A 16,382-nucleotide genomic window follows, 5' to 3' on the forward strand; every position below is an offset into this window, starting at 1 on the left:
TTTCTGCTTCCCAGAAGACATTCATTCCGGTTGAGGTAGGTTCTGAGTTCACTCGGGTTGTCTGTCCAAGTCTTTCAGTAGCCCTCAGGCAGGCATCCTTTGACACACACACACTCTTTTTTTATCCTTTTTTTTTTTTCTTTTTTTTCATATTCTTTCGAGTCAATCAGCAAAAAAAAGTATCCTGAGAAATAGCGAAAGTGTACAATATCATCAAATCCATGGAGAGACGGCCTTCCCGGGCCTCGATTTTTGGAGTCAAGTTAGAAGGATTTCTCTGAATCCAGTATTCTGGAAATAAAAAATAGATCCAAAAAGTAGTCCTAAAGCTGCTGATCACGAAAAAGTCTGGGATGCCAAGACAAGGAGGCTCCACCATATCCCCAGTCTGTCAGAGACAGGAGAGTTTGCCAAACTCTGCCAAGTCTTTTACTTAGCAGCTGCGGGGAAAATCCATCGTGACCAGTCTCAATAAAGCCATCGCCGGAAAAAACACACCGAGAGGCCCAAGAGAGGTCAGAAAGATAAACTTCACAGAGTTTCCAAAAGGCTGTATACATATATATATATTTATATATATATATAAAAATAAAGCAAAACAAAAAAATAACAATCAGACCGTAGAAATCTTCAATTGACCTGAGATTGACGACTCGTTGTAAAGACATCACCAGCCGTGGGTTTGGTTTCTGGTAACTCCTACAAGAGGGTTCGAGTCTTGGCAGTTTTATCCTTCATTGGCGGGAGCGTGGTCGGGAGCCGGAGCCGCAGGGCTCCCGCCGCGGGGGCTTTTCGGGAGGGGGTCTGGCTGCTCCTCAATGATGCTGAACTCATCCAGAGGGAGTGTGGATATCTGGGTGTCGTCGTGGGCGGCCGGCGGGCTGTGAGCCAACTGGCAGGAGAGAAGGGGACAATGCAATGACGGTGGCAGGTCACTGATGCTCTTAGACACGCAGCCGCGTCTGCATTTCCCAGGTGTGCTCCCGTCCCGCTGAACTTACCGTTATTCCCTTATCCTGCTGCTCCTGGGACGGGGACGCTGGGAATAACCTCTCCAGCTCGTTCATATCCAGCTGCTTTCCATTCAAGTCCCGGTCATCCCTGTCCCTGCGAGCGGCCCCGTTCAGGACGAGGCCCGTGGCGCTCCGCTGGCTCCTGGGGATCTGCGGGGTCGACAGCTGCTCCTGCACATTTTTGCACATCAGCAGCCTGAAAAATAGAGGCAGAGCCTGAGGGTGAGCAAAGCCAATGCCGCCCCTGCTTCTTTCCCCCAAGCCTGAGTCTGCCTTATCCCTCTGCTATGTTCCTTCCCTCCTTAAATCCCTCCTATAAAGTCATGTCTCTTCCCCTCGCCGTGAAAGGGCTTTTGGTTAACAGGGAGGGTCAGGGCTGGCCATAGTGGTGCTCCCACGTCCCTTGATGGAGACCGGAGCTGATGGGGTGAATTCGGAAAAGCCCGCTGCGGCTGGGTGCCTGGGAGGGAGGCAGGAGCCGTGCTGCAAACAGCACCCAGTGTTCATGGGAGCCGGGCTGCGCAATCGCACGCCGTGGGATGCGCGTCCTGAGATGTGCACGGGAAACAGCCCGTCGTCACACCGGGGGTGCAAGACCCCTGCGGGGATACCCACGCAGCATTAGGGACCATCGCCCCTCGTGAGCAGCGGCGCGAGCAACCCCTACCTTCCTCTGTACCCAAACATGAGGAAGAGGACGCAGAATATGATGCACGTGACGCCGATGTGGATCCCAATGATGATGCCAGTCGTGGAGGTCTTATTGTTCTGCTCGTCCTTCATGCAGTCGCAAGGGGGATTCAGCACTGCCAGAAGAAAGGGGGAGAGGGGGTGAGCGGTGCTGTTTTCCTATTGCTCCTCCAGCTTTTGGGGAGCCCAGAGTTAAAGCTGGAGCCTGGGCGGTGCTGGGAGCCATGTACAGGGAAGAGGAGAGTGGGGTGGGGAGGTCACTGCCTGCCAAAGCAGCTCCCCTGCTCCTGGTACCCGAGGAAGGCAGTCACAGCAAGCACAGGACTGGAAGGTCCGTAGAGAGCCAACCCCATTACCCGGGTTGCTGTTATTACACACAATTAACGAACAAAAAGACTTCAAAGTTAATTTTTGCAAAACCCTGTGTTCGAGGTGGGAGGTGAGAAGCGGCCACCATGCCAGAGCAGGCTGATGCCTGGTGGAAAGCACCAAGTAGGCAGATGCCAACGGGATTAGTATTTACTCCAACACAGACAGAGGAGTAATAACTGTCTCTTGAAGATATTCCCACTGGAAGGCTTAAAAGGCTTCCAAGAGCAGCAGGATGTTTTTTACACATTGATGGATATGAAAGGTGTGATCAGTTAGAGATTCCCTCTAGAGATTTCCCCTTTTCTGCCACATAATGCAGTGCTCATGCTCTGCAGCCCTTCTCCTTTCCAAAGCTGTGTGTCCTCCCTTCCCGGCACCAGTGAAGGTCAAAATACCCAGGAGAGCTCCAGGAGAGCGGAGATGCTCGGTGCACCATGTCTCACCCGAGGATGGCAGCTCTTAGCTTATGCATGGGGTTTTGTTCATGTTCAAGGCCTCACCTCTAGCTCAAGCTCAGGGGACAAAACTGGCAATTACAGGAACATTTGGTTTGTCCTCTCCTCCCTGGTGAAAAAGTCACCGGGTTGAACTGTGCTGTGAAGGGGTGTTGGCTCGCTAATGCTAATGAAGGCCCACGGAGATGGTGCAAGCCACGTGGCAGAGAAGCCACCCCTACGAGCACCAGGTGGTCCCAGCCCCACAGACTTTTGCTTCATCATTATTTGTGATGCTGAAAATAAATGAGTGGCTTCAAATGAGATGGTGGGGTAGAGCCGTGGGTGTCTGGGGGATGTGTCTGGCCTCGCCACCTTCCCGCAAAGCGGTTTTCACAAACCACCACCAAGACCGACGTCCCGTCTCACCTGTCCTCTCCACAGTTTCCCTCAAGGACACGAAGCGGACAGTTGAATTTCCATCCCCGTGCTGGTTATAGGCAAGGAGCTTGACTTCATACACCACCGACGCATCTGTTTCGAAGGAGACACAAGAAGAGCATTTCAGCCTTAATCATTAGCGTTCTCTCCCCGAGTGATGCTTATTTAGGAAACGCGCATCTTATCAAATACACGCAAGACGCTGCAAACAAGTACCTGCTACTGGGAAAGCACCCCAAAAACTTGGGGCAGAGCTGCAGCATCTCCCGTTTAGTGGCTGTGCAACACATCTGAGCTCTCCCATCAGGACGGGCTCTCCCAGGGTCAGGAGGGGACGCGGATCAAGCTGTCACCATACTCACCCAGGTGGGTAATGTTGTACGCTGTTACGTTGCTGGGCAGCAGCACCGGACCTGTGTACTGGGAGAGGTGGACCTTGCGGTAATACAGCTTGAAGCCTTCGTGCTGGCCCAGTTTGATGGAGGGCTCCCACGTAGCCTGGACGGCGGTGCTGTTAATGACTTTAATAAAGAGGGATGGCATGGCTGGGACTGAAACAGAGAGAGAAAGACAGTGGGTTGCATGTGCTTTTTTAGTCTGCATGATGAGAAATTCCCCAGCAGCCTTTCCCTGCGCCAAAACACGTGCCGGACGAGAATGAGAAAAATCAGATCAGACCAGATCCTGGTTTAACAGCTTTGAACTTCTTCAGGGAGCTGTAGGAGTTTCCAAGGGTTTCCTCTGCTCGGTTCAGCACGCAAAGAGGCTACTTTTACACTCCGGTTGCAATCTGATGCTCAGCCCCCTCAGGTCAGGGCAGGAATGCAGCGATTTTAGCAATGCATTCCCAAATTCCACTTTTCTGCCCTCGCCCTGAGGGTAGAGAGGACCTTTCAGACTGATTAATCCCCCAGGGAGGAAGGAACCAGAAGGGATGGAGCTGGAGACATCCGTCTTAAAAGCGTGCTAGGTACCTGCACTGGCTTGCAGGGTGTGTGGGAGCTTGCTCTCCCCGTCGGCTTTAGGAGGGAGGTTTGTGATTCTGTGCTGGGGACTTAAGAGAGAAACGGGGCATCTTCATTAACAGCCCTAAATACCTGAGCAGCCTGAGATCCCTGCACAGCTGTGGCTGGCTTGTTTTGGTAGGCAGGCACTTACCTGGCCTTAGGGGCACACGGGGATTTAGCTGGGAAGATGCCCCTGCTGCTGCCCGGTGTCACCGAGACCTGATTCAAAGTCCACCAGAATGCCTTTTGCTCCACTCCGTGCCCCAAAACCCTGCCCTCATTCTCGGGGTGTGCTGCAGCGGGGTGCCAAGGCCATTTCCTCCCCAGGTCCCCAGAAAGCTGCCCGGCCCCATCCTGCCCCATCAGCCTGGGCTGAGAGGCAAAGATTTGCAAACCAAAGGGCAGTTTTCTTGTGATGTAAATATCTGGGTTTTCCAAAGCTGGTTCTGCTCCACACCCTGCCCCGGAGCCCTGTGCAGCGCTGAGGCACACAGGACCATGTTCCCCTCCTTCCCCTCTCCGTCCCTTTCTCATACACAGATCACACCAGCGCAGAGATGTGTCTCAGCAGGACATTTCACTGATGATTTTTTTTCCACCTCATTTCCACAAAACACCCCCAGGCCAAATGCTCCCATCAGTTCCCCAGCCTTTGGCACCATTCAGAAGGTGCAAAGCACCAGGCGCTGCAGGCTTTGCCCTGCCCAGGGCTCTGCTCCGGCACGGGGAGGGAGAAGGGTTTTCGGGCACTGCTCTACCAGGCAGCGAGCTCGGCTAAACCCTGCAGCAAAAGCACCGAGCAGAACAACAGTCCTGCTTCTCCAGCAGCTTCCAGGCTTTGAGGCAGAGCTATTTTTCCAATCCCACATTGATTACAAGCTCAGAAATCCCCAAATATAAGGATTGCTGGGCTTGCATTGGACCGATGCTGCTTTTTGTCTTGTTTTTCCCCAAAGGGACTCTAAAGGATGAGCAGTGCAAACCCAGCCTTGACAGCATCCTTTGGCAGAGAGTTCAGCACAGCCATTTAGTGAGCGACGGTGAAAAGCGGATGAAATGTGGCCGTGTCAATGTAAGACTGACGAGAGCTAAAAAGGGCACTTCCTCAATTTAATAGTAAAGGCAGAACCGCACAGCACAACGGTTTGCCTTTTCCCAGGCATGGAGAGCTCAGTCTTTCCCACAAGGAGATTTAGGGGAAGCAAAGACATCTCTCCTGGTGAGCAATCCTGGGCAATCCTGACTCTTCTGGGTCACTCTTCTGGGTCTGGGCAATCCTGACTCTTCCCAAAGTGATGCCCTCCTTCAGGGTGCAGGGGCTTTGCCTGATGCCCTCCGAATAAGCCTGGGGAGAGGAACAAGCCCCTGCTGACTGGTGAGCATCTCCATGTGGATTCAGGAGGAAAGACTCGGAGAGCAGCTGTCCCCATCCTGCCTGAGTGCTGCCAATGGGAAAAAATGGCTTGAAGTACTTCTTCTTGCTAGGATTTATTCTGATTTCATTGATGGGAAGGCTGTGCTTAGCAATTTCTGGGTGCAAAACACAGAGTAATTCTATTTATACCAGAATGTACCATTCGTCCCAAGGCTGCGTATTTTTGCAATCCAATGAAATACTCTTTTTTTCTAAGTCTCCCAGTTCCCTTTAGGGCAAAATTAGGAATTGTCTGGATCCCCCCTCTGAGAAGCTGGACTCTTGCTTAAAGCATCATTTTCCAAATCATGGGTGAAAACGCCACAGAAAGGGAAATCGCATTATCCCATGGACAAAGAAACACTGATGTGGGCCATCCTGATTTGCGAAGAGTTGGCTTTATTTTATGGTTGCAGAGCCTTACATTTAATAAAAACCACAAGAATATCTCTCCTTCAAAGTATGGAATATATAGTATTTATTCAAACTTTGAGTATATATATGTATAATATTGATTATATGTATGCACTCGCAGAATGCATGTGCTGTTTATAATGCTATTACACAAATAAGTGTATACAGATGGAGTATATCTGCGTGTGTGTATAAATATATGTACACACACCAGTGTATATGTGCTTCACAGAAGTATATATAAGACATAATATGGATCTACTGTAAGTGAGGCATCTCCCTCATGCTAAGGGCTGGGATACTTGTTTTCCTCTTCCGTGCTGTTTGGAATTTTCCCCAGGTCATTTCAACTTTCTTCTTGAAGGCGTCTTTAGCCGAAGATGACTAAAGGAACAGTCTTCATCCTAGAGAAATGTCAAAAAGTCCTGGAGAAAACCCTAAAAAGCATTAAAAGACAAGAACAAGGAGTGTGTGCTGCTTAATGAAGCAGAGAGAGTTCGAGATTTAAAATACCATGGCATTTGTGAAATGGCGTAAAGGAGAACGACAGGGAGGAGACAGGAGGACCTTCCTAGTGAGAGAGGTTCACAGAGGACTAGGTTCACTTGGGCAGTTTCTCTACAGAGTCTTCCCTTCTACTTTTTATCCAAAATTATCACTGGCACAAAGGAAGGAGCACCGTGCTTCTAGAAAGCGTTGGAAGCTTCAGCCGAGCGTACTCTCAGCATATTCCTAGCCCTGAAAAGCTGACCTCCCCAAGCCGAGAGCAGCCCTACTCCTCAGTACCTTCACCATATTCCTACTCCAGACAATACCAGTATAACACAATCACTCAGACCAGTCTCCAGCTGGCAGCATCTCTGCTGGCCACTCCGACAAGCACTGCCCTGGCTCTGCCGAGCCATCCTTGGCTGGCAGATGCACCTGCCGTGTCCTTTCCATGCAAGGCAGGACACAGCAGCGTGGTGACACGGGGGGTCCTGCCACCACGGGGCTTTGCACGCATCTCTGCGCGCATCTCACGCGCGTCGCACTGAGCCAGGATGACAACACCGAGACACGGCGTGTGGGGGAAATCCCGTCCCTTTCTGAGGCTGTTAGCACAGATCCAGGGGCTGCCCAAGCCCAGGGGAGTCACAGCTCTCCGGTGCACCTCGGGAAGGCACGGGGTGAAATGGCTTGGCTGTGAGAAGAGGCAAATCTGCAGTGAAACCTTAATTTGGTGACAAAAGCCACTGGATCCTGGCTTTCCGACCCGCTCTCTCCTCTGTGAGCAGAAGGCAACAGGCACCCGAGTGAAGCAAAGCAAACAAATCAAGCCAGAACTGGGGCTTTTAAATCTCCTTTTATCTTCCTACAAGGCAAACACAAGCTGGGGCTGAGTGATCTTAATCAGGCCAGCTTGTCCATCCTGAACATGGAGCTAATTGCTGAAGCTTCGTTACACAGGACAAGCCTTTTTTAAAGGATAGCAGAGCAGGACAGTGATGCCTTGAAATCTCAGGAAATTTATGATCCCATTACTGGATACCTAACTATTTCTGTCATGATTGAAGGTAATAATGTCAAAAAGTCCTCTCTAGCTTGACCCAGACTTCTGCAGAAACACCAAGCTCTATGAAGCATGGCTGGCTTCTAGCTCCAGTAGCTGAACTCACAGCACCGGGTCAAGGAGTCTCAAGTTTTGCCTTAGTCCATCCTTCTGTCTCTAAATTGGAAGGAAAAACAAACTCCAAGGGTGACCGATTCCCTGCGGAGTACCAAGGAAAATAAACTTGCAGGGTAACAACCCAGCAGGGCGAGGAGTTATTGGCATTGTTGCTTAAATGCTGTAGTAAACATCTGCAAGGGCTGAAAATGGCATGAGAACTGGATCCCCCACCTGGAAGTCAACACACACTTTCATTTGATCCTAAATAACATCCTCACACCCAAGACCCTCTCTGCTGCAAATTCATGGTTACTGAGTGTTCACGAGAACGATGCAATGCTCCTAAGAAATTAGTCTCCGTATGTGAGACAAGCCAGGATTCAGAGGTGCTGGAGAGGTACAAGAGTCTCTAGGAAAACTGAGTTCCTAAAATGTTCCTAAACAGTTCCTAAAATGCCAGCTGACAGATCACACTGGGGCTGTGGTTTCTGTCTGGTGTCTGTGTGCAAGGGTCCTGCATTAGAGCACCCACTTTCTTACTGGGGAAGCTAACTGGTGGCCACATCTGGGAGGCCAAATGAGGGAAAAAGCCTTGGAGATCGCCCTAACTTGCCACTGAAACAGAAGGCTGCTCCGAGGCAGGGATTTGTAGGTCAGGACAGCTCAGCTCTAGTGTGATTACTCCAGGGTAGAGCAGAAAAAAAATCAGATTTAAAAAAGTGTGGCACCTATCAAGTAAGAGCTGTGAGCACCAGAGCTGCTGGAGGGTGCTGAGGTGCTGCTTGAATAAGAAATATGCATTCAGCAAGCAGTTTAGGAAAAGCCCAGAGCAGCTGCAACGCACAAGACCAGCCAGACTTGCACTCACACCCTGCTACAACATCAGCTGTGAGAATTAGGGCAATCAGTCGACCCCCATGTAACGACTCAAGTGAGTTTTACACAATATCCCAGATTATGAGGAGGAGCGGGAACAAGGAGCATCAACGCCACAGGCTGCGTGCCAAAGCGCTCCGGAGTGGGTATCGGGGTGATGGGCACTGCTGCTACGCACAGCGGGTTTCAGCATCTGATGGTCCAAGCGCAAAGCGTTCCTTACCTTCTCCCAGCGTGCTCACCACTGTGACTTCTGAGGCTTTGCTGGCACCCCGGGAGGTGTAAGCCTTTATATAAAAGCTATAGCTGGTCGAGGGCTCTAAATCAGTCACTAGCTGCTGGAAGGTGCTCTTGCTAACAGCCTCCTGATACTCCATCTCCACGGGATCTGAAGTGCAAAGAAAGAACAGAGCAGCGTTACACTTTGCAAGAGGTAAAGAGATTAAACAGATGTCGCAAGCAGTAATTTTGGTCCCTAAGGTGGATATGTATCTGCCCGCGTTCTTTTTGGCTGACATTTCTGTGTGCTTTGCCAGAGACCTAAGTGGGCAGCAAGATCTGTCCACGCAGCTTCACCCTCCCCACCCTTTTGGTATTTACATCAGCGTTACTGCCTCATCTCCGTCTTTCAGAAACATGGAGATGATGGAGAACATGGGTAGCAGCACTGTGTACTGCAGTGCAGACCTGCTTTATCTCGTGGGCCGCGTTGCTAAATTATAGGAAGGCTGAGGACGCTCTGGGCAGTGGGTAGAGCACTGTACCTGCAGCTTTCCGAATGTGCAGCACGTAGCCGATGATCTCCTTGGTGTTCTGCAGAGGCTCTTTCCAAGACACCTGGATGGTGGTTGCAGAGACCGTCTCAGCCTTCACGCTCTGCGGAGGACCGGGCAGCCCATCTGCCCACAGGACTGTCAGGCGAGCGCTGGCTTGCGTGGAGCCGGCGCTGTTCTCGGCGATGCACTGGTAGATGGCTTCGTCCGCCTGGTTGATGCCATAGATGGAGAGAGTGCTGCATGGGGACACGAGAGGGACAAGCGTCTCACTGAGCGCTCTGCAGCGGGCGTCCCTCCCCTCCAGCCGTGCCACGGCCCCCATGCTGGCTCTGATGGCAGGGCATCCCACATGCCTCTATTTCCACAGAAAGCCTCCAGGAAGCTGTGGGCTGGTGCTTTTGGGGGAGGAAAAGCCCAAGAGACGGATGCATCCAGATCCCATGAGTAGGCCGATTATCTCTGTCTTGACTTGCAGAGACTATGGTTCAAGTACAGCCAGATGGGGACGCAGGGTGGGACAGGGAACGGCAGGATCTGAAGCCCTGAATTCAGGAAGATCCCAGCCACACTACAGAGATATCTCTGTGGGAAGTGCATCCATACACCCAAACCAGCTTTAACTAGCTTAGCTCCAGTACACACCAGTAAGACCCACCCAGGCACCACACACGGTTGCTAAGCCAAGTCTAATCAAGTGCAGCCAGAAAGCCCTCTGGTGATGCTCTAATTGCATTATAGCACATTAGAGCAGTCTTAGGGTAACACTGGGATTAGCTGACATATCCGGCAGGGTTACAGCCTCGGCTCCTGCTTCTGCATTTTCAGAAACACGATCACCACAAGCCAAAAGCCAAAGCTTACGAGCAAGTCGCAGGTTTTGTCTGCAAAACCTCTGAGCGTCTTTTTGCTGCTGGCGCATCAAAGCTTGCTCTCCCAAGGCAGCAACCAGGACGGTTCTTCCAGCCTGCTCTGGGGGGCCTCCACACCAGGCTTAGATACTCTTTTCAGCCTCCAAGATAAAGACAGGCACTGGCTACCCTGGTGGAAAACATCCCTAAAGGAGGGAGAAAAGCCAGCCAGGTACCAACTTCTCAAATGAGTGCATTCCTGAGCACGGTGCCCATCTCCGCACCACATCTAGGAGGGGTGTTTAGTGGATCGATGGGCACAGGGACAACCAGAGTCCATGTACATGTGGCCACCTGAACTGGAGGCCCTCTCTGAGCTGCATGATGCTCTGGCAATGGCTGCGTACAACCGGGGCAAGTTCAGGGCCAGCCGACAGATTGCACTGCCCAGTATCTTTAAAACAACGCCAGCAAATATTGAGTCAGAAATAATTGTGCAACATATTAGCTCTGTGTTGCCATTCAGCACGCAAAACAGCTTTTCTTAATATTTGTTCACAAACAGGGACCCGTCAATGAAAGCTCTGCTCTCTCCGGGGCTTGTGCCCTTCCTCAGAAACCAAGCCAGGAACAACGTGATTCCATTTGTGGCTATCCAGCAGACACAAGACCCCATAAATAAATACCCAGTGTGTCTCCCTTCCAGGACGTGGGTGGGGGAGTCTCACCACACTGTGTCCAGCTCCGAGCTGGAAGTGGAAAGGCAGCCTTTGATGTTGGAGATGTTTTTACCAACCCTGAGGCAGCAGCTCAGGTTATGATACAATATGCTTATGATGCCCTTAGTCCTGGTAGGATATTCTCACAAACAGAGCGTCTTGGGGAAAATTTTGGAAATAAAGTTCCAGTAGGGGCCCAGACTGGACTAACTAAACCTGGTGACAGCTTTGACACCACTGTAAATTGTATTTGTTACTGCAAATTGTGGGGATTGACTAGTCCTATAGACAGGCTATAGGATACAGCCCCACAGCACTGAATAAAACACCGCTCACCACTGCTTCCCCTTCCATTTCAGAGTATCACCCAAACATGCACCACTCTGGATTAATCCCTGTTTGTGCATCTGTATTTCCAGTCCCGCCCAGTTTGAACAGTGGTTTGCTTCTGGCTTGGCATGAATGCTTGGGAGACCACGATGTCTCCAAGCTTCAGCATCATCTTGTTGGCTTACGCCAAAGCTCGTATGAGCTTTTTGGTTGCTATTTTTCTCTAAGAAATGACCCGAACCTAACCAAATCCACATCCCCTGCTTGCTTCTAGGGAGAAATAAATTATTTTCTTCTCCTGCGGTGAATTCCAGGTGGGCTTGGGACTTGACTGCACATGAGTAAATCCCAAGCACTCCTGCTGATGCGAGGGGCATTTCATGGCTTTTGGGGAGCCATAATCAAAGCTGCCCTTTATGTAAATGAAAAATTGTACATGGGAAGTGGAAATGATAAATAACCTGCCACTGCCTGCCTGTATGTCAGAATGAACGCTTCTTCTAATTGCAGCAAAATATTGGTCTTCCTATATTAAAATTTATTATTGCTGTTGATTTAACATTCATATTTCTGCCTTGCAAATTATCGGGGCCATGGTGAGTGAGCAAATGTTTAACAGTCATCTGTTTATGTCCTGTGCCTTTGTTTCCTTGGAAACATTGTAAATGGAATATCAAATGTGATGGTTTCAGCTGATATGGTGATTTTAGAGAATCAGCCCTAAGCTCCCCTCGTAGCCAGGGGCTCAACGTATCTGATTAAATGGAAGGAGAAAGCCAGAGCTGGGAGGGGGGTGCAGGGAGGAAGGACCCCGATGTGTGGCTCAACTGTGTCAACAAGGGCTGATTCCTGTGAGGACAGATGGCAGAAGGCAGGATTACGCCGTCCAAAAGCTGTACTTGCAGCTCTGCACAAAGCAGATGTGTGGAAGGAGCACAAAGCAGATGTGTGGAAGCGCTTCTTTCTGCCCCATCAATGCAGGGATTATTTCCACATGGTCGCTGTGCATCTGGGCACCCAGGAGCAGCCAGGCTGGGCTGGCACACAAGTCGAGAGCAGCGTTAAGCTTCCCAAGCACAAAGCAGCCCAGGAACAACGAGGAGTGTTTAGGCTCTGCTGCCTCCAAGAGTATTTATTTGCTTTACAGAGAGAGAGGAAAAGATGCGGAGGAGGGAAGAGGGGAGCCTGGTTGGAAAGCAGTGCAAGGGTGCAAGGAACCTGATGGCAACAGCATGATGCTGGGGCCAAAGACTTCTCCCTCCTGGGAGGATTGGGGGCTGAACGAAGCTCGTCTTGTGCAACACAGGTGATGTGCTGGATGCCAGCGCTCCTGGAGCAGGGCAGCACTTGGCCACTGGGACCCGGAGCTGGGCAGAGCCTCGGACATCGCAGCTGCCTCTCTGCAGAGGTCCCAGGGTGGCCGGTAACACTGTCACGCACAGTCAAGTCAGAAGACATAAATTTCTGCAAAGTGGACGTGGCAGGTAGCTGGAAACTTGCTTCAGGCTTTGAAAAGTTCATTTTCATTGAGATTTACAAGGCTGTGTTTGGATGTACCGTGCAATAAGAGCCTCAGCCATCCGTTACCTGGGGCCCACGTTACCTGGAACGATGTGCAGGCAACGGGGTCAATAAAACAGCTGGATTTTCATCTATGTCTATAAACCCGGGTAAGGAGCAGAAACCAAGTGCAGAGAAGTTGGCGAGCAGAATGCCCAGCATCTAAACACCAGCTTCATGAGAATAAGGGTTTTCTCTCTCTCTCTGTCAGTCCCTCCAACACCCACCGGCAGACCTCTAAAGGAGGCTGCTGAGCTCCCTGCAAGCCCCGGCGTGAGCTCTGAAGCATGCTGGTAGCTGTGGTGAGGAGGGCAGGAGCTGGCAGTGAGTTACATGAACCCCAGCACCATCCCAGCTGATACCTCTGCTGCGCGTCCGTTTTCATCTTAACTACTGCCAAATTCTTCCTGCCTTCGCCCACCGCATCACCCCCTGGGATGCAGAAGATGCAGTGCGGCAGGGTCAGTGTTCGGTCCAACAGCTTTCCCAGGTTTTGCTGCTTTTTGTCTTTTTCTTTTTTTTACGGAAGCTCAAACAAAAGGAAAATATGAAGTTGCCGTGCGAGGAGGCGCAGAGCGTCTCTGCGCATCAACCATCTGAAATATGCAGTGTCCTTTTATTTCTTCCCATCAACAGGAAAAAAAATCTGTCACTTTGGGACATCTGCTGTTGGAAAACTTTCCCGCGAGTGCCAGACTGGCAGCGCCGCGAGCACGTCAGACGAGGCGAGATGCCAGAAGGCTTTCTGCTGGTCACCAAAGCCGCTCAGCGAGCCGAGGGCTCCATCACATCTCCGCACAATGCCCTGACAGGCATTGATGGAAGTGGGGAGAGGAGCTGCTGCAGATTCACACCCGGCTGAGCTGAAACGAGAGGCCTCCGCTGCTCGAAAGCCGCGGTATTCCCAAGCTGTCTTCCCAGTTCATAGGCAATCAGGATGACTGATCTGGCTCGGGTCAGGGGTCCGGGCCGGTGACCGGAGATCGGCTTTCCAAAGGCTCCTCTGAAAAAGTCTGAGAACTGAAGGAAGCCTCTTCATCGATTCAGCAGCACAAAGAAGAAGAGGGGCCCATCTGGAAGGATATCAGCATGCGCGCGCACACAGGCGCACAAAAGAGGGAGTGTGATGAAATTAATGCAGAGAGCAGGCTGTGGCTAGCGCTGAGAGCATTTTAAGTGCTGGCAGCTCCAGAAACCCACCAGTGCCTCATTCAGACGCCCCGTCCCCGTGCCCTGCTCTGCCTCCGTTTGTTACGGGTCGCGTTGTGCCGTGCTGCACCGAACGAACCGCTCCTGGGCTGCCGGCCAGTGCCGCGCTGGGAAGGAGCTTTTTCCCCTCCAGTGCTGGTTGTTGGCAGCTTTGCCGAAATGCCCTGTATTTGAAGGTTGCCTCGTACAGACTTGAGAATAAGGTGCAAAGCTTGAAGAGTGACACTCACTGGTCCAAAGGGACACTGCAGATGATCCCCAGCCCTCTATAAACATGTTCTTACACCTCCAGAAATTAAATATCATGCAGGGCTTCCTAAGGGAAATTGCGTTGTGTTATGCAGGAGAAGGATCCCTTTCGGCACAAACTGGATTATATTTAGCAGGTACTGCAGCCCGCTGGCCAGGATCCCAGCCTGATTCTGCAGCTACAGACTCACCCAAGCACAGCTTCTGGAGGGATGCTGCTTGGGACGTCCCAGTGGGTTGCACAGTGCCGTGGGGAACTAGTCCACCCTCCCCATTGGTCCTGGATGAAAGGGCTGGCAGACTCTCAGCTTCAAAGCTGGTTAGAGATGGTGTTCCTTCTCACGCCCCTGGGAGAGGACGGAGTCTGGCAGGACGGGAATTCGGCTGTATGGTATGTTTTCTGCAAATGGGAAGTTGTAAACGGCGTCACATTTGCTACAGGAGGCACAGCAGTGGCACCATTTCATCCTGAAATGCTGACCCTTCTTTGCTGGCTTCATGACACCTGGGTTTGCACTGTCTTGTTATGACACCAAGCACGCATGTGAGCCCTTCGGGGAACCTGCTGCCGCTCAGGCACCATGCTCAGGACAAGCAGAGGCTGGCTCAGCTGCACAATCCAACCGGACGCCAAAGTCTACAGCTTTGGAGGCTCTGGGTCCCTGGGTTCAGCTCTGGTCCACATCAGAGGTGGTCTGAGCCTTCCCAGGTGGGAAGGACACATCCAGCTGGTGCTGCAACTCAGCCCTGCCTTGGAGCACCTCGCAGCACAGCATTGAGCTCCACGCAGAAGACCTTCAGCAGGCGAGTGGCTCCAATTTCCCATGAGGTTTGTTCCCTCACATCCATGGCCAAGGCAGGAGGGTCCAACTGCACTGATGGTGGTGGAGTTGTGTCCTCCCGTCCCTGCAGAGCTGGGAAGCGCACCCTGGCACAGGCAGGAGACAACAGCCAGAGCCAGCTACTCCTTATTATTTGGTGACCACATTGGCTGCCACTCAACCTGTTTTCACGAGTCAGAGAGTGCAATCACAGACTTAACTGAATCCTGTCCCAGGGAGGGAGCAGAAAAGTCTTTACATCTGCAGGACCGCACGGAAGCACAAAACATCTCCGGAAAAGCTACTGGAAGGGAGGGTAGATGCCTATGTTGGTAGGACTGCTGACAAGCTGGGAGAGCTATCTGCTGCTAAATGGAAAGTCCCCCAAACCTTTTTCCCAGCAAGGGGCACAGGTGTTGGAGAGGAAAAAGACCCAGCCTAATCCAGGAGAGGCTGAGTTTGGGCTGCCCCACGATGGGCTCAGTCCTGCCTTGAAGGCTCCTGTGTAAGAACTATTCTCTGCAGATGTATTTTGCTGTATGCAACAGTTTGAAGAAACACTTAAAACCCTGAATCGGTGATGCACTTCAAGAGCAGCTCAGTGGAGTAGCACACAGAGAAAAATTACATGGGCAACTTGGTAGCAAAATAATCACAGCCATGTGAGAAGGAGAGACTGACGCCTGTCATCGTCAGCTGCTCCAGAGCTGCTGCAGATCCCTTTCATGGGATACGGCTGCATGATCCCAGCACGAGATCCCTGCTTGGTGCAGGGAAGGTGGGATCACGCTGGTGCCCCATGGCTTAGCGGGGCTTTGGGCACTCATGCAGAGACCCTCCCTGCGAAGGCCATTTCCACGTGTCTTCCAAACAAAGTCCAACCCATAAATTATTCTCTAAATCAGGAGCAGCTGGTTCACATCCCAGTCCTTCACGTACTTATTTGTCATGCTTCTGGGAACTGAAATATGATTTGCTATTCGGTACCCTTCCCATAGCCACCAACGGTCTTCAAACTCATTGCATAAATAACCTGCAGGCTTGCCTGTCCTCGCTTAAGGTGTCCCAATCCCTACAAATTCAAGGGTTTGTGGGGTGCGTGCGCCATGAAGGGATGTACAAACCCATCTGCACCTCTCTGCAGCTGTGTGGTTTTATAGAAAAATGTGGGTTTTAATGTGGGTTTTATAGAAAAAAGCCACCTTGTGAATGACAGGCTGTAGTTTCCCTGGGTTTGGTACCAAAGGGATTGTCCTGTCCCAAATGCTTGCGCTAGGATTAAGCAACGCGACAAGTGCAAGAAAAGCAAAGTTGTCCCGAACTTTATTTATGGAGGAATATTTTCTCTGATGAACCTTAAGCATTTGCAGCCCTTGAAGTGAGTCATTCCCAGAGCACTAAAACAAGTGCAAACCAGTGAGGAAGAATTTAAAAAGGAGACAGTTCATAAGCGAAGGTCACCGAGGAGAGCAAACGCCACCTGAGCCCAGGTTCTAACGAAGCCTTTTTCCGGTGGAACAAATGAAGTCCCTTAATTACCATTTTGTAAATAAAATCT

The 16,382-nt window shown here is 51.2% G+C and overlaps 1 protein-coding gene across 1 annotated transcript in view; it reads right to left on the reverse strand.

Moving 5' to 3' along the window:
- Positions 1–727: 727 nt before the first annotated feature.
- The window catches only part of IGDCC3 (immunoglobulin superfamily DCC subclass member 3), a 106,140-nt gene continuing 90,485 nt past the window's right edge, over positions 728–16,382 (reverse strand). Inside the window, exons 8-14 of the mRNA XM_075504214.1 lie at positions 9,077–9,324; positions 8,536–8,700; positions 3,313–3,501; positions 2,939–3,043; positions 1,681–1,819; positions 1,002–1,209; positions 728–892 (exon numbers count right to left, since the gene is read on the reverse strand). Of these exons, the coding sequence (XP_075360329.1) occupies positions 728–892; positions 1,002–1,209; positions 1,681–1,819; positions 2,939–3,043; positions 3,313–3,501; positions 8,536–8,700; positions 9,077–9,324 (1,219 nt within the window). The remainder of the gene's footprint in view (positions 893–1,001; positions 1,210–1,680; positions 1,820–2,938; positions 3,044–3,312; positions 3,502–8,535; positions 8,701–9,076; positions 9,325–16,382) is intronic.

The sequence above is a fragment of the Mycteria americana genome, chromosome 6 (assembly GCF_035582795.1).
Source record: "Mycteria americana isolate JAX WOST 10 ecotype Jacksonville Zoo and Gardens chromosome 6, USCA_MyAme_1.0, whole genome shotgun sequence".
Classification (NCBI taxonomy): domain Eukaryota; kingdom Metazoa; phylum Chordata; class Aves; order Ciconiiformes; family Ciconiidae; genus Mycteria; species Mycteria americana.